The sequence below is a fragment of the Ambystoma mexicanum genome, chromosome 10, assembly GCF_040938575.1.
Source record: "Ambystoma mexicanum isolate Mex_15411 chromosome 10, UKY_AmexF1_1, whole genome shotgun sequence".
Classification (NCBI taxonomy): domain Eukaryota; kingdom Metazoa; phylum Chordata; class Amphibia; order Caudata; family Ambystomatidae; genus Ambystoma; species Ambystoma mexicanum.
In genome coordinates, this window is record NC_090932.1 from 138,070,946 (window position 1) to 138,093,949 (window position 23,004).

Consider the following 23,004-nt stretch of genomic DNA (forward strand, 5'->3'; position numbering starts at 1 on the left):
CTGTACTGCTCAGACTAAGGCCCAGGACTTAAAAGACAACATCACAAATGGCAACATCGATTAAATCACATTGGTCATCAATAATTTGTAACAATCCTGACCGCAATTCCTTTCAAAGGGTTGTGGTTAGGGTATTGCTACCAACATATGAAGGTTGATAATTAGGATTCTCATGAACGATTTCATGTATCACAAAAGGTATCAATGTCTACTGAAGTTCTGCAAATATATATGGCAATACAAAAATACATTAATATAGGCAATGGCTACAGCATGGACCATGGAAGTACAGTATTGTTCAACTGGTAGATTTGGTGAGTTGAATTATAATTCAAAATTTGTCAGGACCTTAACCTTGTTAAACCTGGAGCCAAGGGCTAAGTATACACAAATTAGTAGACACATGGGTGGGTAAGCACAGAAAGGTAACATCTAGTAAGAAGGAAACAAATTCAATGACCAGAAAATGAAAGTAAGAGTAGAGGCAATGATCGAACATTAAAAGGATACAAATTGTCTTATCTGTCTGGGGCCTGCTCCTTCTTACACCATGTGCACCATGAGCTAAGGCCAAACCTTAGGGAAACTAATATAAGAACATTCTGCAAGGTGAATGCTTACATATATAGCACCTTCAAAATATCAGTGTCATGTTTTCAATGCAGTAGCTCCAGGTAGTGCTTGAACTGCTCAATGTCAAAAAAACTTTCCAGGAAATCATCAATTATGTCATTTATAATGTCATCTGTGATGTCCCGAGTCTTAGTCTGAGCAGTCGTTGTTAGGGAAGTGAATTATGAGCTTACAATAACTGGCAAATTCCTTTGGTTGTTCGATTTTGAGCTGCAACCATAACGTCCCTATATATTTCTTTTTTCTTTTTCTCTGAAACATAACATCCCTTTAACAACGATTATCCACTGAGAAAAAAAAAAGATGTATACATTACATGGCCTGCGGTAGCAGCCATGTAGTTATAGTTAAATTGCTAATCCCATAGGAAGAGCACTTTTTGGGTGGCTTATAACTTTGCTTTCCATGCATGAATTCTCACCATACTTTGCAAAACAAATGATATGGCCCATTCTGAATTTTTTCGCAAAGTTTAGTGAGGTTTGGTGCGGGGGGGGCAAAGTTATCAGGGGGGTCCCAAAATGTCTTTTTTTCCCATAGATTGAATGGGGAAAAAACTTTGCTCACGCCAACAGCTCAAACCGCTGGATGGATTTGCACCAGATTTGTGGCAGGAGCAGTGGCTTGGTCCCAAAAGTGTGCTTTTGTAAATTTGGTGGAAATCAGAGCAGTAGTTTTTTTTAAAAAAAGACCAAAATATAGATCTAAAAAAATTAGTGATATCTATGTCTGCTCCGTGGACACATTTCCTTGTTCACTCCGCGGACAGCACACTGATTGGCTAATCAGCTTGCGTCATGTCTGAGGACATGTTACATGTTCGCTGATTGGCTGGGGTGAAGCGTGAGGTGCGTCACATTGTTTTGATGCATCTGCCATCTTGGATCCGTGGACATCCGCGGACAGCGCGGCGACAAACGTGTGAAAAATACATTTTTGGGGAGTGTGTTGGTGTGTAAGAGTGCTTGGGGAGGGTGGAGGAGTAAGAGATGGTTCAAATGCTGTATTTGTGTAGGTGGCAGGTGCCTCTGATGTGTCATCATGTCCGCAGTTTTCACGGCTGTCCGTGGACATAAAAAATGCACTACTGGCTATTTTACTTTAGTATGATCTTGGTTTTGGGTTGTTAGTAGAGCGTTGATTGTAATTAATATCCTGTATAAGTAGCCCATATACCACAGCTAAAATGTTTGATTCTATGGCCTTCGGCCATGCACCCAAGACTCTAGGCCCTGGCCACAACCACCACAGCATAACACACCCATAGAATCAAACATCCATCAAATATCCACAAATCTAAAGATAGTGTACTGTTTAATTTGTAGAGTTTGTATGTGAAGTTTTGGCTAAGTCATGCAATTAAGATTGTAGAGTTTGGTAACAAGCACTGCAGTATAACATATTCATAGAAGTAAACATTTTGGATTGTGGTGTAGGTTACATGTATGCTTGAATGTTTGTGTTATGCAGCAGTATTTGTGAGTTGAATTATGATATACTTACTGTTTGACTTGTGGATATATTTTTTTCTTAACTTGGGTAACTGGAGCAGATATTCTTTTTCAATTTCTGTGACAAAAGAAAAGATCACATGTTATTGTAGGTAGTTCATAATGAGTTATTGCATTGCATAATAGACATTTCTACATTATTTCGACCCTCATATTTAGTACTTTAGAAAAACTATATTTCAAACCAGTGTACTGTGCAATTTGCTTAGTTTCTGTGTTTGTTTATTAAATCATTGGGTCTGTGGGAAAAAAATCCATGCTGGATTTTAAAAAAAAACTTTTTTTGTTATGGTGGAATATATTTCTTTCTTTGTTTTCAGTGCTTATTTGTTGTTTCTGGCTAATCTTCTATCTGTTGGCTTGTTGCAGATTTTTGGGGCAGTTTGATACTTGTTGGTGTATTCTTATGGTTTACTTATAATTTTATGCTAATCTTCTATCTGTTGGCTTGTTGCAGATTTTTTGGGGCCGTTAGATACATGTTGGTGTATTTTAACTGGTTATATTTTTTTATTTATGCTTTCAAGTTATTCATCCATCTGTTGGGTTGTTGCAGATTTATGGGGCAGTTAGATACCTGTTGGAGTATTCTTACTGTTTATTTGTTGTTATATTTTAGTGGTATTGATTTATCTGTTTGGTTGTTGCAGAATCTTCGGGCAGTTAGATACCTGTTGGCGTATTCTAACTATTTATAGTTTTCTAATTGAAGTTTTGTTAATATTTATGCACAGATTAGTTATTACATTTTGGTTTTAAGAATATTAAATAAGCGTTTATAAGATTTGCTGGTAATATCTGCTTTAAAGTAATGGTACTATCATTACATTCGAGCCATCCACAATTCGTTATTGTATAGGCAGTGTAGTGACTTGTATTGGTTGTGGCTCCTGCGTGCTAGATTATACCTATTGTTGTGAAGGTTTTCTTACCAAGTGATACTTGACCATGGGTGAATCCAGTCAGCTTGCAGTTGTTTTTGGTATCATCTGCACTGTAACATAAAAGCATACGTATTACATATTTACCACGTGTCTGTATTTGTAAGGTGGAGCGATAATCTGAATTGCACGTAGAACATAATCTGCCCTGGTTTGCATTTTGTACAAGTTGCTGAAATGGAATGGATTCCACAGTTAGGTATTGATACATACACAAAGCATTCATTAGGGATTTGTTCCTGTGCCACATGGTTGCAGAGAGTGCATGTATGTTTCCACATGTATGAAATCTAAAAGATTTCATTTATAGGTATGTTTTTGTTTTCCAGTACTTGTAGTAAGTACATTAGAAATTCTTATGGATGTTCTTGTGAGTTTATAGTGAATTTGACCATTCCAGCACACTAGTCCAATTCTTGTCTTATTCCATGAACACCACATGGGTTGTCAGGATTGTTGGTTGCATTTCTATGAAGGACTAACATTTGCAAACACATTTGGTCTTTATTGAGTAAGTAAATGTTCATAATAATTAATGACAATTGGAATAGAATATTTGTTGTTACATATGTGTAGCTATTTACACCAGTTATATTTGAAAATGTGAATGGACCTCATAGTTCTGTGTCCAAGTCATTTTTTCAGAGTGTGTGTTGCTACTTTGAAGAAGTACTTGAGTTACTTTGAGCAGTAGAATCTTCTTTGGCTGGAGTTGATGAAGTATTAGCTTATTTTACTCTCTTTGGAGGATTTGCAGTGAGATCCTGTTTTGTTTCTGTTTGAAGTAGTTTTCTTTTACAACATTTTGCTTTTTGTGGAACAGGATAGGTTTGTAGAGCGGGTGTACATTAAACGTAGTCTATAGTATTCTAGAATGCAAGAAATATAAGCATTTACTTTACTTGCATCAAAGTTGATTAGAAATAGTCTGTCAAGTGTACGTAAGCATGATAGTGCTAGATAGCTCATGCCTTCTTTAAAGACTGTGTTCACAATATCTATCAATGCTTTATCTAGGTTAAGACCTTGTGATTTGTGAATGGTGACTGCGTATGCTAGAGTTAGAGAAAATTGTTCTCTGCGTACATACATGTCTTTAAAAAGAAGGAAAAAGGCTGTTGAGTGTCCTATCCTTTTAACTTCTAGTCCTTGCTCCACATCAGGGTTACGTTTAAGCATTACTCTATGGATTAAAGATAATTTTAATATTTTTTCCAGATCAGCTGTGTTGGAGTTTTCTAAGATAATTAGTCTTGTTGTGGCTTGTTGACACATGGGTAGTGTCATACCATGTACGTCCAGTTTGTCTGTGGAGCACGTTTCAATTATTGGTTGCATTTATTTTTCAACATTGTTTAATTGAATTTTGAACCGCTTGCAAGAGTTGGCATCAAGGGCATACAATTGACATTTTTGTGTGCTAATATTTCCATGACATCAGTAGCACATGACTTATGGCCATACAGTGCATGGATGTGAAAGGTTTTTAATTTTGATTGTGCTTCTTGAGAAGTGCACCAACTCTAATACTTTTTAAAATGTTGGCATATGTGACATCTGCAGACTGGCGCATGTTTTCTGTTAATTCTCTGTATTGGAAATGTTGCCAAAGGTTGACATTTCCTATGCTGCCAACAGTTTTACGGCAAAATAGGTTCACCTTTCACTGGTGTCAATTGAAGAAGATCTCTGAAAACAATAATGTGTTTTTCTCCAAAGAGCTCTTCATAGTCTGTTTTGAGTACCTCTTGTAATCTGAGGTGAATCAAAGCCAACATTAGGTTGGAGACCATACTCTCTTCATCTATTAGTAGCATGTTAATTTGTTTCAAAACCCTGCGTAGTTCCATTGCACCTTCTGTAGAAAGTTTGTAATAATCTAATTTGTTTTGGTGTTCTACTGGAAGGAGTAGTAATCAGGGTAAAGTGACGCCGCCTATGTTGCAGGCAGCTAAACCTGTGGGGACAGTTACAACAGCTGCAAGTTTGTTGTTTGTCAATTGTTGAAGGAACTTGCTGATGATTTTGATTAAGAATGTTTTTCCTGAACCAGCTTGACCACTGACGTATAGCAATATAGGTTTGTTGTTTTGGCAGGTACAGTTTTTATTTTCATGTTGTAAACCATGTTCAATTTGTTTTGTTACTTCTTGGAAAATGCTACGCTGCTCATTGTTCAGTTTTGATTTCAGTACAGTGAAGTCTTCTGTATCTTCTTCATAGTGACAGATGGTGTTTTCTACTTCTGTCATAGCTAATTCTGCCTCATTTGCTATTAGTGGCTGTCCCAGTGGTTCTTGGCCTCCTGTTACAGAAGGTTGACTACTGTCCGGACTGTTTGCATCTAGTTAGGCCTGGAGTTCTTCTGCGTGTTGCTGTTCATTGTGCAATATTGTTTTGTACTGTGTAAAGTTTACATCTGTTATAGTGTTTTCATTTGCTTTGAAAGCGTCTTCATAGGCGTCATAGGTATCTAGTAACTCTTCTTCTTTTCTCCATGGTTTAAAACATGTGTAGCAGGGACATGTAATATAGTTCTTTATGTTGAGGAGTTTTTAATGACAATTTGATATGATTAATTAAGCTTTGTTTGGTAAATTTCACCTAACTGCCTTCACAATTTGTCATTCTGTATCTACCTTTGTTTTCATCTGGTTTTTTATTATTTTTGTATGTGAAGTTTTGGGCTATGTGGTATATACACATGGTTTCCAAAGTGGTACTCCTGTTTAGGTAGTATGTGTCTAGTACATTGTTTTTCAAATGTCTTGGCTGTTGGGATCATTTTTGCCTTTTGTTTCTATGTCCTCATATGATTTTAGAACTCTTCTTCTAGATTTAGCAGGACCAAGAATTAGCCACACTATATTTTCAGATTTTCCATACAAAGCAGTACCGGTTAAACGGTCTGCAGCTTCATAGCAGCCACGTTCTCTATGAGAGAGCATTTTTATGCCTAAACTGTACAATTTTTGTGACAGTGTTTTGTCACATGATATGTCATCCCAGAAGTCTTGAAGTTCTGTTCTTTCTGCTTTGGTTAAGTAGGCTGTAACATATCTTGCAACTGCAGTGAAATTGTCTGCAATGTACTGCACATCTATGTTTGCATTCCATAAGAGGGCATGATTGCATTGTAATCATTGATATATTTTGCTTCTTCTGTTCTTTTTATTTAATATGTGTTCTAGGGTGATTTACCTTTGACACTCTGGGCCTCATTACAAGTGTGGTGGTAAGGGGTTAAGGGCACCGGTAAGGATGCTGGTGCCGTTAACTTCTTAGCACCACATTCCGAGGTCCCTTAGCGGATCCCACTAAGGCGGGCTGGTTTTACCAGCCACCCTTAGCGGGAGCTGTTAAGGGACCAGGGAGCTAACAACGGGCCTGCTATTTATGGGCCCGTTATTAGTTCCTTCCCCATTTCCATTGACCCCTATGGGGGCTAGAATGGGAATGGGGAATAGTTTTCAGAATGGGGATTTACCGGGTCCTCCAAGGTTGGATTGACCAGGTAAGTCCACCTACTGAGAACACAGACCCGGACACGAGTTTGGAGGCAGTCATGGCTCTAATAGCGCGATGGCTACCTCCAAACTTGTAATGACCCCCTATGTCTAACTGAAGACATGAAGTTGTTTACTTGACTTGTTGCTGTAACTGGTCTAGGGAAACTAAAGTAGCATTTGGTGTAGTATTTCCCTTTGTTTTTATATTTGCAACGACAATATTTCCCACATTTGTGTCTTTGAAATTGTAAAATTTGTGCATGAAGGTCACTATTTGTTTTTTGTGATGGAATTTCACAAGTGACATATTTTTCGATAAACTGTAAAACAGGGGCATCACTGTCTTGATCAAATTTAGGAGGATCTTTAATCCATAAAAGCATGTGGATTTGTGGTGCTCCTCGGCTTGGTATTCTTTTCTCCAAAAGAAGTGTTGCACTTCTCCGAAAGGAGGAACAGTTTTATTACAAATAAGGTGTAGCATAGCAATGAAGCGATGATGGAAATATCTTGAACCATTAACAGGATCTAGATAGCAGGATTCTCCAGTTGTTAGTATATCTATATTTGTTTTGCTTTTGTTTGCTATGCGTAGGAAATCATGTAAATCTTCCTGTGCATATTCTGCACAACTTAATGTAACAAACCAAGTCGGTGGGCCAAGGTTTCTTATCATACAACGTACATCTCCATGATGTTGGAAACAGTATTCTATTATACCATGCATGTTTGCTAACAGATTTATAATGCTTGATTGTAGAACCTCATCTTTTTCTTGCACTTTTTGCATTAATTGTGTAGCTGACATATTTTGAAAATGGGTACCTGATTTCAATGTGTGTGCAACTCTGTAGCATAGAGTTGCTAGTTCACTTTCAAAGAGTAGGTGGAATATGTATTCCACATTTAGTCTAAATCTGGGATCTTCAGAATACATTCGTAAAGAGCGGTATTCTGATGCTCTTATCTGAGTGGGTCTATCATCGTACCTTCCTCCTTTCCCAGTAGGAAAGAGTAGAGGAAAGGCACATATTTCTATACTTTTTTCCCATATGCTGATTGGTGATCCTTTGGTTTGTCGCATTTGGTATGTTTCCAGTGCATCATCTATGGTGTCTTTAGAATGTAATGGATGAATTGTACAATGGTCTAAAATATTGGGTACTGTAGCAGGATCTAGAAATTGAAATTGACCAGTTTCTGGTGACTTTTGAATTATTTCAGTCGTTTCCCTCAGGTTGTCTTCAATATTAATTTCTTTGTAGTATTCATTATTGTCTATTAGATAATGCAAGGCTTGTCTAACTTTATGTAAGTCCATAAGTTGTTGCCATTTTTTTTGTTTTTTGTAGGTACACCATTTACTAAGACAATTATAGATTGATCTACTGGACGTTGCACTCCCAGAGTGTGTACATTTTCTTTCAGATATAATGGTAAATAAACTACTTTACCACGAATGCCTTTCACTAATTCAGAGGGAGGTAATTTTGCTGTTTTTGGTTGAAGGCATATTATTGCTTGAAATGGGTGCACTGTTTGAATTATGATGCTCTCATATAAATTGAGTTGTTGCAGGGTTTTTGATAGTGGGAATAATTCCAAGTTATTTGTGATAGCACGTGAAGGAGTTTGGTTGTTGTCAAGTTTTGCAGTGCAGTAACTGCAAAGTATTAACGGGTCAGTTCTTTTGTATTTGTTTTCTGCTATAAGGTAGAGAGCTAATTCAAACCATTTGGAATCTTCATTGTCTCCTATTTTGTATGTTATGTCTACAGTTTGTGTGCTACTTTTATACAAAGTTCTGCAGCAACACACACACATGGTTTGGTACTTCAGCGAATGTACTTTTAAATTTTAGTATTTCTTTTTTGTATGTGTGTAAGAGAAGATTGCCATCTGTACAATTGTTGCTAGTCTGTTGTAAAGCTTTTGCATTTTGTAAGTGGCTTTCACTTCCAAAATATTTTCTCTGGATATGCTCTATTTCGTCGAGTAGCTCTTTGGCTGTACCATGTAGTAGATTGTTATTTAAGTTGGCTAGTGCTAAGTCAGGACTTTTAGCATAGTACTGTTTATGGACTAGATTTCTTATAGTTGAATGATGTGTTGATATCATTTTGATATGATGGAAGGTTCTTTTACAAATAGGTCCTGAAATGCAGGCTAATGAATGTCCTTGTAGTCCTGGGTATTTGCGCACTGGACAGGTATCCATATTTTGTAGTAGTTTCATTTTGAATTTGTCTTCGCCTTTCACATACTGATTGAGGAACTGGCGTAAAGATTTGAAAGATTTTTGGCAATGTTACACATTGACGTGCACAGCCATTTGTACACTGGACGTTTTGGTTCAGTTGAATGGAGAGGTGATACTGGGTTTTCTGGGGATATTTTTGTAAGCAGCATTTCTTGTTCCATTATGGTATTATTATGTTTTTCATACCCTCGTCCACTGCTATGTATGGCAATTGTGTTTGTTTGCTTTTGTTTGTATGCTTCTTCATTAAAATATGTTTCTGTGCTCGTGGTGTGACTCCATTCACCTCCACAGATATTTAAGAAGATATTTTTGTTGACATTCTATTTATTGAGAAGTCCTTTTTGTAGTTTAGTAGTTAGTTTTGTTAGTGGTTTCATTCTGTTTAAAACTAAAATAAATAACTTCCTTTTGAGAAGGATTGCACTGTCTATGAGAGCTTCTAAGATACATTTTCTATGGTAGGTTTTAAGGGTTGTGCATGATATCTCTCCTGTTTTCATAAGATTCTGAAGGACTCTGTGGCGGAACATTTTTTGTAAAATACTTTTTTTGGTATGGTTACTTGCCATTACATCAAGATTTATAGGTGCAGTGTTAGCAGTAGTGGTAGCTGAATTCTTGTTAATCATTTTTTTACATTTTGAAAGAGGAAGCAAAGTTTCTGTACTGGAAGCTTGTTTTGTTTCGCTTAATGACTGTATTTGCTGTTTTGTTTGAACTTTTTGTACAAATTCTGCTAGAGATGTATGCTTATTTTGGACACTTTTATTTTGATTTGCTCTACTTCTGTGTTGCTTTCTACTGACTTTTTTGGTTGTCAATCTTTGGGGTCTGTTGGAAAAAGAAGAAGGTATGGGTTGGGCTGTTGTTTAATGAATGTGTGCTGTGTGCATGAGTGTCTGAGTATGATGGTAAGGATGTATGTGGAGGTGTGTGATTGTGCAATGGCCAGCTAAAACAAGTTGGGAAGGCTATTCTTGTATTTGTGTGTTACTATACTAGGGTTCAGATGACAATACAAAGTAAGCTCGTGGTGGTGGTGAGGAGAAGCACTAATACTAAATCTAATGGTATAGAATTAAAACAGTTCTTTGTTCTGCAATACTAACATTGTAGGAGCTGATTCATGGAATTTGTGCACTGAAAAACAGGGATTTATGTGCCATTCTGCCTGCAAATTCCTGTTTAACAAATGGGGATTTGTGGGCAGAATGGAACACAAATCCCCGTTTTTTGCCACACAAATTCCATGAATCAGCCCCACATGTGTTTGAGTAACAGTTAGAGCATTGTGGTAGTATTGTACTTACATTTTGGCAAGAGTAGGTTTCTTCTGCGTTGTTGTTTATACTTCAGATGCAGCTGCTTTTCAGGAGAGTGGTCTTCACTGAAATTGTAAAAGAAAGAAGTTAGTCATTTTGTGTGTTTATAGCACTGTTGTTAATTTAGGCGTTGATTCTTATATTTTTGTAGTAGTAGTGTTTTTTGATAACTGAACATAGTTTGTGCATGCAGTTTCCTTTGCCTATGTGCAGCCTGTATATTTTACTTAGAATCTGTTAGTTGAACATGCTTTGCAAATGAGTAAAATACTAAGCATATGAAACTCATTTGGTTTCTTAAGGCTCTGTTATTGGATGTTAGGAGATAGAAGAAATAATTGTATACTTATTTTGCTATTTTTATAGAGTAAAAGGCAGAAACTGTATAGAAAAGCATGGCATGTGCATTTGTGAAGGTGTGGGTAATAAAGCAGAAGGATGTGATGTAGAGGCAGTGGTGTTATTACAGCTGGGAGCTCTTCTAATGACACTGTCTATCTGTGTGAGTTTATAAAGATGCATGAACTGATCCAGGCTGTGTGTAATTTTATAATACACTACTAAGTATTTTTCTACAATTATACTGTCATTTCTCCCATCTTTTAATATGAAATTACACTTTTTTAGATAGCTGTGTGAGTAAAAAAATAATTTAGATAGCAGACACGTTTGGAAGTGACAGTTGATTATAGCAGATTGGAATAATTCCAGTAAATTCACTTATTTCAGGTTATACAGGTTAATGGCAGTTACCATGTTTATATGCATTTATAAGAGTTGTGCATGTACTGTGCTGAAAATATGCATACCTGTAGTTTGTATTCATGCGTGTGGATATGCATGAAGCTGCAAGTAGAAACCTTGGAGACTTGTACAGTAGATTTTGTAGTAGGTTCTTTCCAATGACATGAGACTTGTACTCAGAGTGATCAAAAGTACATTTGAAGTTCTGAACTATGATGATGGAGTTAGATGTAGAGTTCTTGGATGGGATTGGTGGATCGTTGTGTGACTGCTTAGCTGTATTCAATGAGGGAATGGCACAGAGAGTGAAGTTGAAAAGGTAGAAGGGCTGTCTAAGAGTTACATGCTCCACGGACACCAATGCTGTCCGCAGACAGGGCGTGCTACATCCAGGGTTTTTCAGCAAATCCAGCATGGAAAGGGGACTTTAGGGTCTCGTCAATCATCTGTTGAGGTTGTGGATTTTTGTTGAAAGAGGCTGTGTGTAGTGAAGATGGCAGAGGTGCAGAAAGTCAGGGTGTTGGTGGTTGGAGATATGTTTGTGCATGTTTTGGAGCAGTATGCTAAATGCAGGAATGTGGCAAACAATTTTGATGTTAAAGGAGTGGAAGTGGTGTGGAGCACTGTGCCTAATTTCAATGTGCAGGGAATTGTACAAGTTTGTGGAGATATGGGCAGGATGAACAGTCCCCATGTCAGTGGCCCAACTTTGTTGGCAGATTTGGAATACTTGGTTCAAGCAGTAATGAAGGTCCTTCCAAATGCTAAAGTTATATTTTCTGGTTTAGTACCTAGGGCAATATGGGACAATAGTTATTTTTTTGTCCTCAGCAAAACATTGCTAGGTGTGCAATCAAACGAGGCATGTTTGCTTACATGCTTAGAGCTGGAATGTTCTTTTCTAATAATGAGAACATTGATTCTGTTAATGCTGTTTATTTCAAAGAAGATGGCTTTTCTTTATCTTTTATGGGCAATGCCATGCTGTTTTGGAACATAAGGGTTGCTTTTGAGGAGCTTATGTGAAGATTTTAGGAGTAAAATAATAAAACAAACAAAATGAAATACAAAATAAAAGGTGTCTCTCAAGCATCTGCAAAAAAAAATAAAAAAAAGGCTCTTTTCAGAGCCAACCTCAAAGGGGAAATGGGGTCCATATATTTAAATTTAAATTCATCACGCTCAGATTTTTCAATATGTTCGTGGACCTGACAGTTGTCCGTGGGCACCGTGTATTACATACAGGGATTTTGGGGTTGAGAGGCATGCAAATGAGAATGAGCAGAGCAAGGGATTGGTCAATAAGGTTTACTGGGTGTGTTGTGTAAGGAGAGAGTTTGTCAGAAAGTCTTTTTCCTGAGAGAAGAACAGATAGCTATGGCTGTGTGTTTCAGAAAACGGATTATCTGGATTTTGGGAGACTCATGGATACATTGTTTGGAGGTGCATGCAGAACGTTGTGGAGTGGCTGCACATCTTGGATTCCTTAATGTGGAAATGCACTGCCATGGAGTGTGTGGAATGAAGTGGCTGGATTTAGTACCTCTCTGTGCTACTTTGGTACACATCGTCATCCAGACATAATTATTATTCATTGTGGAGGGAACAGTTTAGGACATGTGTCTGGAATTTCTTTGCAATTTGCAATGAAAGAAGGACTTGGGAAGGTCATGGACATGTTTCCAAATTGCCAAGTAATTTTTTCTCGTATTGTGCAGAGACAAATGTGGCTGGGTTCTTCTTCATTTGGTCCACAAATGGAGAAAGCGAGGCACAATGCCAATAAGGCTGTTTGTGCCTTTTTAAGAGAAGTTGGCCTATCCTCTTTTCACAATGAAAATATTATGTTTTGTAGCAGATACATTTTTCAGAGAGATGGAGTACTTATGCTGGCAATCAGATTTTTCTGCGAAATATACATAGTGCATTGCAACCTTTTTTGTAATTACATTAATACATTTTCCAGTAGGTGTTAATCATTTGAAGTTTTTGAAACACAAACAAACACCACCAAAATGATCTTTTCAGAGCCACCACGTCTTCCCATAGAAAAGTGCAATGGTTCTGATAGGGTAGCACTCCAAAATTTAAGATGTCCATGGAATTCTAAAAAATGCACAGGGCCATGCACTACTTATTTGTCACTTCTCTTTTTAAACAGTGAAAGGCGGCTCTGTTTTTTTGTTTTTTTTAGTTGTTTTATATTTTTTTTGGTTTTTTAAACACGACACACAAGGAAAGGAGGGGAAAGGAGGGTAAGGAAGGGACACCAACCACGGGGATGAGAAAGGGCAGGTGGAGAGAGGAAGATGTAGGGTGGGCCTCATTTAGACAGGCAGCAGACCTTCTCTTGCTCCTTGACCACAGTCTCGAAAACACTCAGAAGATTCTCCCCCCTGCTGAGGATTGTGTTGCAGTACATACACAATATTGTGACCCTCGAAAGGTAAGGGTCAACAGCATCATGAATGGCCTGTGAGGCAGCTGGAGGGATGCACTGTCCCACAGGAGTGTCTCTTGTGGTGAAAGGAGAGGAAATGGAGGATGCTGTAGAGGAACTCAACCTACTACGTTTATCAAAAGGTACAACATTGCAAATAGCCCCACTGTGGAACAACCTGAGGTGTCGCTTCATTGATGTCTTACCAAAGCTATACGAACCAGGCCTTCCACAACTCAGCACCAGGTGACCTTATTCACACAAGCTTTTGCCACTCCATCAAGAGTAGTAAATAACTGCCACACCCAAGACTCCACTACCTCATTCTCTTCATCCTCTTCATCCATCTCCTCTGCATCCTCACGCCTGTTGCCCTCTGTAGGCCCTTGGGGAGGTGGTGGTGGTGGAAAGGCTGGGGGTGGTGATGAAGCTGAAGCAGCCATGGTCGCCACCTGTGGAACAGCAGGCAAAAGTCAGCATCAATGCAGTGAATGCAAGTAGAAGCAATGCTGTGTCAGGTAGCCAGAAGCACAATGAGGAGCAATTCTAGGGTGTGGCCTTTTATAGGGGTGCTGGGGCACGCTTCGCGGACAGGCTGGATTTCCGCGGACACATCAAACACCAAATAAAGGCTCAAAAAGTTCCAAAAAGTATGTAGATCGCCAGGGACATTGTCTGGGACATATGCAATGGTGAACTTTTACTGTAAAATACTTTGGATTGTCCAAAAAAGTACTTTTAAAATGTTCTGGGACCCAGACAGTGTCCGCAAACAAGGACACACGCTCAGCGTGGGTGCATTCAAATCATGACATTGTGGATACATTCGCGAATGGGACAGCTGTCCGCAGGACACCAAATGTGCAGGGACAGTAGTGCTCATGTGTGCGGGTGTTCTACGGACAGTGTTTGGGTCCTCAAACTAATTAAAAGTGTGACACACATGCGATGGACAGTTACGGACAGGCACGATGTTCGTAGGACCTATGGGTGTGGTGTGCATGTGCGTAGATGTTCTACGGACAGTGTGGACACTCCCATTTTAATTACGAACAGTACGAACAGGTTTTGTGTCCTTAGGATACCTCCATTTTGGTTAATTAAGGACATTCCGCTCATCGAATGTGTTCTAAGAACAGTTCCATTTTGATTGCGGACAGTACAGACAGGCATAGTGTTCTTAGGACACCTCCATTTTGGTTAATTGCAGACATCCCAGACATTGAGTATGTTCTAAGAACAGTTGCATTTTGATTCTGGACAGTGCAGACAGGCATAGTGTTCTTAGGACACCTCCATTTTGGTTAATTGTGGACATCCCAGACATCGAGTGTGTTCTAAGAACAGTTCCATTTTGATTGCGGACATTCCAGACACCCGCGCTGTCCGTGGACACCTTAACTGCCTTTTAAAAAAAAATAAGACACAGAGGAGTAAAGTAACAACACACATAATATTTGATTATTATATACAAATATAAAATGTATGAAAGAGAGGGGGAAGTAGAAACTGACACAAATACAGGGGAATTAGGGGTTTGGAGAGGATGGATGGGAGGGGATGAAGGGTTGGAAGTCTCATCATATCGGTTTTCTTGGTGGTGAGGGTTTGGGGATAGTTGACTGGGACATGGAGAGGGGAAACAGGTACATGTGGGACAATGATATTTAATGTTTTCTTTTATGTGGTCCTCCACAAAATGTTTTAAAAGATTAAAATGTTTCATTAGCATATCCATTTTTTGTTCCATTTGCTGCAGAGCGTTTTCTAATGTCTCTTTTGCTATATTGTTTTCACTGTTTGTATGGTCTGTTAAAAAATATATGTGTTAAGTACACATAATGTATTAGTTATTAATTGGTTTATATAGAGAAGTGTCTACCATTAGTATCACTGTCTTCATTCATTTCATCACGTGGGAAATTTTCTTCAAGCCATTCCAAAGTATTTGACATTTCTGTACAAAAAAAATATATAAAACTTTTAGTGTACCTAATACAGAAAGTTTAGAAATATATAAGAAAAATGAAGTTTAGTTACTAGTTTCTGGCAAGTTGTGTTATTACTGTTGTGTAGGTCTGCTGTTGTTTCTTGCTGTGCAGTTTCTGTGAGGTAATTATGTTGGTGGCATATCTTTTTTGTTTTGGTATATCCCATTCTAGTACCTATGCTATTTAAATGGACGGTTGACGTCTTACATATATAGGTTCCACTTCTTATTTATTATTACATATAATGTGTACATTTGCTGCTTTTTGAACTTGTTCAGTGTTTATATGGCATGATACAACAATATAAGATACCCCTTGAGTTTTTGGGTAGTGTTGTTCTTGTCCGCGTCTGTCCGCGCACATACGCACAGTCTGCGGACATCAAAATCACTAGCATGGTGTTCAGTATATTCTATGTTACATGTATATACAGTAAGGGAATCCTAGTAAACACCTATCAAATTCACACTATGTATATCTATATTCAGTAAAAAATAACTTTGGTAAAGGGAGGTTATTGTTAAGTTGTGCTATTAAAAACCTATGAAATTCAGTAAATAAACTTTGTTAAAGGGACGTTATGGTTAAGTTGCGCTACTAAAATCCTATGAAATTCAGTGGAAAAAACATTGTTACTGGGACGTTTGTGATGTCATCTTTGATGTTATGGGTGTTAGTCTTAGCAGTGCACGGTTGTGGCTCGAGTTATGGTAGCTTAGATTACCATAACTGGCGAATTTCAGGGTTTTTTTCGGTTTTACCTGGAACCATAAAGTCCCTGTAACAAAGTTCTTTTCACTGAATATATATATAGAGTGAGAGAAACGTAGTTCCTGTCAAATTTGAATGCACTAGTTTCATAAACATATTGTGGTTCATATTGAGTGGATGTTATATTGTTTGATTATGTTTTTAAATGAACAGGCAGTGATACCAATTACTTCCACTAAGAAGGGCATCTTACTTCTAGAAAATCTGTCCCGGGCATTAACACAAATCACGCTAATGCATTGTTTCTCTCCTTTTGTTTCAGCATCAAGAGCCATGAATGACTAAAACTTGAAATTTCTTTTCAACATCAAGAATGTTTTCTGCACAAAAACAAGACCTGATAATGACTGAGAATGGCTGTGTTTCTTCGACTATACACAATTTCTTATGTGCTTTAAAAGTTGATGTTTACTTTTCAGAGTATGGGGTCAGAGAGTAGATGTGTATTTATTTTGTGGTGAGTTTTAGCACATTTGAATGCAATTTATACCTTTTCGAAATTAAATATCCACTGATAAGACTCAAATAAAGTAGTAGCAGGCTACAATGAAGAAGAATGATCACTCTCAAATGCAAGATCAACTATTTATTTTACTGATTTTATAAAAATGCATAGCTAGCTTAAAAGAGTGTATACATATTCAGTTTGATTGATAACGATTGTGATGTAATCTATTGTATACAAAAAGAATAAACAGAATGTATTCTTCATGCTTACCATGAGTCGTTCTTGCTGTTTTAATTTCTCATAAGTTTTCTATGTTTTTTTATTGTATTGTATTGAGAATTTTCAAACAGTTTTGGTTTTCCATTAGTGGTCATATTGTCTTGCACTTATCTCCCTTTTTGTCACAATACAATATGAGAAGCTATATGGATTTAAAGACTGACTCTCACAGCATCATTTGTTTTACTGCTCCTGATACTAACCCATGTTTATCCCCATGTTTAACATACAGTATAAAAAATCATCCCTAAGCTTACAGAATGACCTATTCACAAGCAGATGCAGTTTTATGTGAAAATTGCATCTTGCACAAACTCAGCATGTCACAGATAAACCCACAGGTGCCATGAGCAATTTACTCCTTTCCCACTTTGCACATGCAGATAATTAGGCTACAAGTTCAACTTTTCATAGGAAGGTGAAGATTGAAAACAAAAATTTTAACACCTGAAAGGGAGTCAACTAAATGACTGTCAGAGAAATTGGCTACAAAGTGCTCAATCTATTTGCACTACTCAAATCAGGGCTCAAATATTTTAAATTAGTTCCATCTGCAATTGGTTTGAGCCATTTTAACTGATTTGTAATCCCATTGTAAACATTTGTACAAATCAGTTTTGAACCTGTTTGTCAATCTTTGGATGGCTGCAGATGTAAAATAGGGCCATATTTAAATGTCTTCTCCTGGTTCAAAAATATATCCACAGTAAGGCACCACTGTATCTGTCCTCTTCTATCCAGCTATGCAAGACTTCTTGAAATCTCTGCTCCCCCTCCTCGACTACCCTTGTGGCCAAATGCCCTGCCAGTGCTTCCTCTCACTTCTTTTCTTTTTCTTTTCTTTCTTCACTTGTATGCAATTCTCATTCCCTGGATATCTAAGAAAAAGTTCCAACTGACTTGTTCAAAACCAAAATAAAAGTCGACCTCCTCACCTCTGAGTTACCCTCTTAACCAACCTTCCATCTGCCTTCTAGCAAACACTGTTCCCTCACATCTTAGCTGCCTCTGTCACACACTTTATCGGCCTCCACACTGCAACTTCACCCATCATGGTCACATCCCTAATACAGCTGGCCATGCCACCTGCCTGTACTTAAAATGTCTACTGTCAGTTTTCGTTAATTCATATAAATCCACCCTTGTCTCCAGTTAAGTGTTGTGCCATTTATGCATTCAAATATGACTGTTTTTATCTTTATGTGCATATTGTTTCCACACTATTGGAGTTCAGAGGTCAGGTGACTTGACAGAAACCAGAGCATCTTGATTGTTATCTGCCTGGATGACATCAGAGGCCTGTAGGGAATGTGAAGGCATCAGGAAGTAGATATTGACAACTGAGGAAAGTTTGGGTTTCAACTCATTCTTTAAACTCACAAAAGGGTTGGGATAAGGCCTATCTTGCTCTATGCTAAAATGGTATTTCCCTACCTAACTAAAACTAATGATAGTCTGTGTCAGAAAATCCAAAGTAAATTTCCATTTGTGTCCAAAACATATACATGCCCTCAAATATATTTGTTAAACCTGTATAGGGATGTCAGCATCAAATGAAAAAGTGTTCGAACACATGTGCTGAGCTTCTCCCAGCTCTTGGTTGGAAAGGGATTCTCCCTTCCCCAGGATTCCAAATAGTTCATTTTTAATCAAAAGGGGGATTCATTCCAGCTGTCAGACTTGTTGGCTCTTTCATCAATATCATTAAGCACAACACTGTCAGTTCACAATATGTAAGGTTCTCTGGATATTCTACCATAACCTTAAAGATGAGTCAAGTGTCTTCTCTTTAGTGGGGTGTAATCGGTCTAGTCGCAGTTGTCAGACCAGACAGTCCACCCATTACAGGTCACGCAACTGACATGCCTGATTGGCTTCTTGTCCACAGTCACACAACCACTGCTTTAGCTTAACAGCGGTATTGAACGTATGTTTTTTTCAACACGTGTTTTGCCACCATCCACTTGTTGGATTATCATACTTTCTCAGAGTGTTGCCACCATTTCCACTTTCAACTTGTGCAATTCCTCTTTTCCTTGTGGCTCTTGCCATTACTTGCTTTTTGTCAGTTTACACAATTCATAGTTCTTTATATTCATCACCAATGCTTGCTTGCTTTCATTAGTTTCCATAATTCACAGTTCCTTTGTATCCGGGAATGTTTTGCTCTGCTCTCCAGCTATGTGGTATGAACTCAAGTTTCAACTTTCGTCTGGTTCGGTATTCAAAATTGTAATTTTTTTAATGTCCAAAACAAAGTAACTGCAAATTCCCACTTCACTCTCCTGCTGGGAATGTTCCATTAATCACAGGCTTCTCATTCAGTTTCAAAGTTACTGTTTTTCAGGCCCTTCCACAGCCTTTCCAATATCAACACAGTTCAGTATTCACTAACCATTCCTTTCATCAACCTTCATATCCTTATAGGCATCAAACCATCTGTGTTTCACAATTTCCGACTGGAAATTACATTGCATCTGCTGTCGCTCACTCACTTGCAAGTGTAACAACTTTCCTGCACCACGCAGACCACACAACAGCATCCTGGCTTCATTCAACCTCACTTGACTCACCGGGTATGCTGTCTTCGAGGGGGGCCCTTCTCTGCTTCGGTCAGCTCATCATGACTGCTGCAGCTCCCGGCTCAGCAAATCTCTCTTCCTGGGTCTCCAACGCCTTGGCCCACCAGGGAGGAGACCACTTGACTCCAGGAGGTTGGCAATGACTCTGCAGCACCGTGGCATTTCAGAAGCACATATCCCTGCCTTCACCTGTGGCTCAGTCAACTGCACACAGTCAACAGGAGATCTCAGCCTTCTCTGCAAGCTTCCGAAAGTCCCAACAGCTCATTAGCATCACCTGAGTGGGCCATTTATACTGCCGCTTTGAGCTTCTGGTGCAGGCCATTTTAAGTCCCACACCGATCTTGGTAAATGCATCCCTCTTCCTTGTCCCAGTACCAGAGTGGTGTACGTCTGTGTTAATAAAGTATGAATGTGAGTTCCTAGAAGATCTATTCTTCAGATCAATGCCATAGTGACATTTGAATATGTCTGCATGAAGAAAGGATCGATGTATGTTTCTATGTGATTTATTCCTTATCTCAGTGCCATAGTGGTATACACAAGGAAATGGTTTTCTGACCCCACAGGGAAGGGATTGGTAATATCCCATAAAAGCATTGGGGACATTTAATTCCTTATAAAAGGGAAATGGGGAATTCTGTGTCTCACCCAAGGGTGTCTCCTCCCCACTCCCCAAGTCTCCTCCTCCCAGGTTATCCTTCCTTGCATATTCACACCCAGGGTCAGGATCAAAAAGCGACATCCTTTCCCTGGCCACGTTGGGGGAGGATATTTTAGGGAAAGAAGTAAGGCCGCCCTCAGATTCCTTACAAGAAGCAGTCTGAACACAAGACATGTTCTCTCTTAGCTGTGTGAAACAAGCTTTTCTGACAGACATTGCAGACTGAGACAAAAATAGGATTGTTTTGTTTAAGTTGTGCTGGATTTTGTGTCTGGATGCTCATGGAGAGACATATGTGGCTTGTATGCTAGGGTCCTGTCAGTAATATGATGGAAAATCTAGTAACCATTGGCAAGTTTGTAACAAAGAAATTACTTTTTTAGTGAATACTCCACGCTTGCATTGCACAAAATTAATTTTTCCAAGTTCCTGCATTCTGTGCATTTATCATTGGGCTGTATCTATGTGGTGTATTCATACACATTACTTTGTATGAGAAGGCATTCAATAAATATAATACATTGTTTGAAGACAGATAACTTTGCTACAGAACTGATTTTTTTTCTTATATGTTCTATTCATTTTCAAGTTTATTCATGGGTTGGTTGCCTGTCACAAACATTTTGCACCCCTTTGCAGGCAAACCACATTAACTCTTACACGTTAATTTACACCCTAATTATAAAAAGTGTGTAAACTACTCGCACCACAGAACCTTATCTGAGGCACGGTTGAGTGTGGAATGCCTAGTTTAAACATCTACCAACCTTAACTTGGAGCCAATTTGATAAATGGTACTATAAATGGCCAGCAGCAGGAGGGCCCTTGCTCATGTTTGAGTAATTGCCATTACACCACTCACAGGTTTCACAGCCTTTTTCAGAACTGTTAGACAATTCAAACATTCAAACCGTCATTATCTGATCTGTTTAAGACAGTGCTGTGACAAAAGAAACAAAAACGACAATTGCATGTTTAACTGGAATAGCACTAAGCAAGACAAGTCACACTATAGGTAATCCAGACTGGTATTTTACTTTATGTAGTGGATAATGCAGTCTTCCCTTCAACTTTTAAGCACTTTGATTATTGTTGCCTCAGCCAATAATTTACTGATCTTCGAGGGGTGTAAGGTTACCTGCCCGGCCACCATTTGACCATTAGCTTTATTACATGGAAGGAAATCTCACAGTGTTTGTTTGCATTCTTTCCACTGGTGAGAGGGTGTTTATGCTACTTGTGAGGAGTCAGAAATGTGAGGCGGACAACTATGTGAAGACTTTTCAAACAATGCCATTTTATTAACTCAAAAGGTTGGATAAACACCTCACTATCCCTACCCTAATGAGGATTTCCCTACCTAAAATAAACTAAAAGAAACACTATAACAAAATGGTTGTGTCACTCACACGTGTACAACAACTCAACATGATAATGTACAGCAATTCAGAACCAACAAATAAAACAATTAAGTTTTCATCTTAATAACTGTTTCTACTTATTCTCTGGGTGAATTCTTCTTCCCCAGTTTCAAGCAGGATTCGATTCAACAGTACCAAAAGAATAAGGAACCCTGTCTCCAATGTAGTTCTTTAGATTCAAATTTGACAACAAAAGTTCCAATACTTCAGAACTGTGCAACAAGATTTCCCTCTTACACTTGTGATATCAAGAACCCAAAACAATCTTCTTCATATAAACCTAGAACACGTCCTTAGTTCATCGGGATTAACATATATTGTCTTTGTCAGGATTATTCTGCAACAACACACTTCTTCTGACAAGGTTAGATTCTTCTGTATCAGTTTACAAAACACTTGCTTCAGCAATGTAAGTTTGTCAGAATGTTTCTGTAATATTTCACCACAACATCTTAGTGGTTCTACTACTTTTCAACACCACATCACAGTACTTCATCAACTTCCACCTGGTCAACTCACCTGCCAGGCCTACTAAAATACAGTTCTCTATTCTGGTGTAGTCTCCTTCCAGAGCAGAATAAAGTGTTACAAAGTCCTTTGACTTGGTGTACTTTGCTGCAGGCCAGAATAAACTACTAACTACAAGTACCTCTGTTTTAAAGATCAGCTTCCAACAATTAAGCTATGTCTCTTGCTTTACATCTTAATGTTTAAGAATTTCTTCAGGGGAAACAAGAATCACATTCATGCTGTTTTGTAAATACAAATACACTTTTCTATTTGCCACACACTCTGCAAGTTATGCTCCACTCTTTCTGAATACCTTCTACGAGAAGGACAGCCTGCTTGCCACTCTTGATTCCACACTTCCTTTTTAACCAAATGCTTATAATGATTCTATCTCACTCTGACTCTTCTTTGGCTTTGGGAATGTGAGTTTTAAGCCAGTTCCTTTTCTGAGCTTCTTCATGCATGGACAATAGGATTTACAAACAATTGGATTCTCATTTGCCCCTCTTGGCTTGGGCAATGATTGTTCTCTTTCACTTGCCTTGTTACAGATCTCTTTTGGCTTTGACAATAGTCGTTTGTATTGGGTTCTCTAATTATTGCCTCCTCTTGTTGCTGGCCTTCAACCTGAGCCCCCTGCAGATAATCACCCCCTTTGGTCTGGTTATTAAACTTGTCTTATTCCACTTGATTATTTCCAAGTCAGCTTGGTTTACAAATGATTGAATTGTCTGCTTTCTGTTGGTTCAGTTATCAAAATTATGTTTCCCTTTTAATTTTGCTCTATGCGTATTGCTTCTTCTGTTACGACACCCAGTCTGGGCAAGGGAGCGGTTACAGAGCGCTCCAGTGTCACAATGTCTTAGAGAACTCATCGGGTTTAGCGTGCGTGTCCATTTGCCTCGCTGCCTCCAGATTAACTGCTTCAGCCGTGGTCCGGACTCTTGCTTCCTTAAGTCTTCTGCAGTCCACACA

The 23,004-nt window shown here is 38.4% G+C and overlaps 1 protein-coding gene across 4 annotated transcripts in view; it reads left to right on the top strand.

Annotated features, from left to right (window-relative positions):
• ZMAT4 (zinc finger matrin-type 4) overlaps nt 1–16,839 on the top strand; it is a 2,593,958-nt gene extending 2,577,119 nt beyond the window's left edge. For 3 of the 4 annotated variants that reach the window (XM_069617626.1, XM_069617628.1, XM_069617627.1), the window contains one exon: nt 16,388–16,830. Coding sequence is in view for 2 of the 4 variants with exons in the window: in XM_069617628.1 (XP_069473729.1) it covers nt 16,388–16,406 (19 nt within the window). In the remaining 2 variants the exon portion in view is untranslated. Of the gene's footprint in view, nt 1–16,387 lie in introns of all 4 variants that reach the window. The other variant, XM_069617629.1, reaches the window with a different exon arrangement.
• The last annotated feature ends 6,165 nt before the right edge of the window (nt 16,840–23,004 follow it).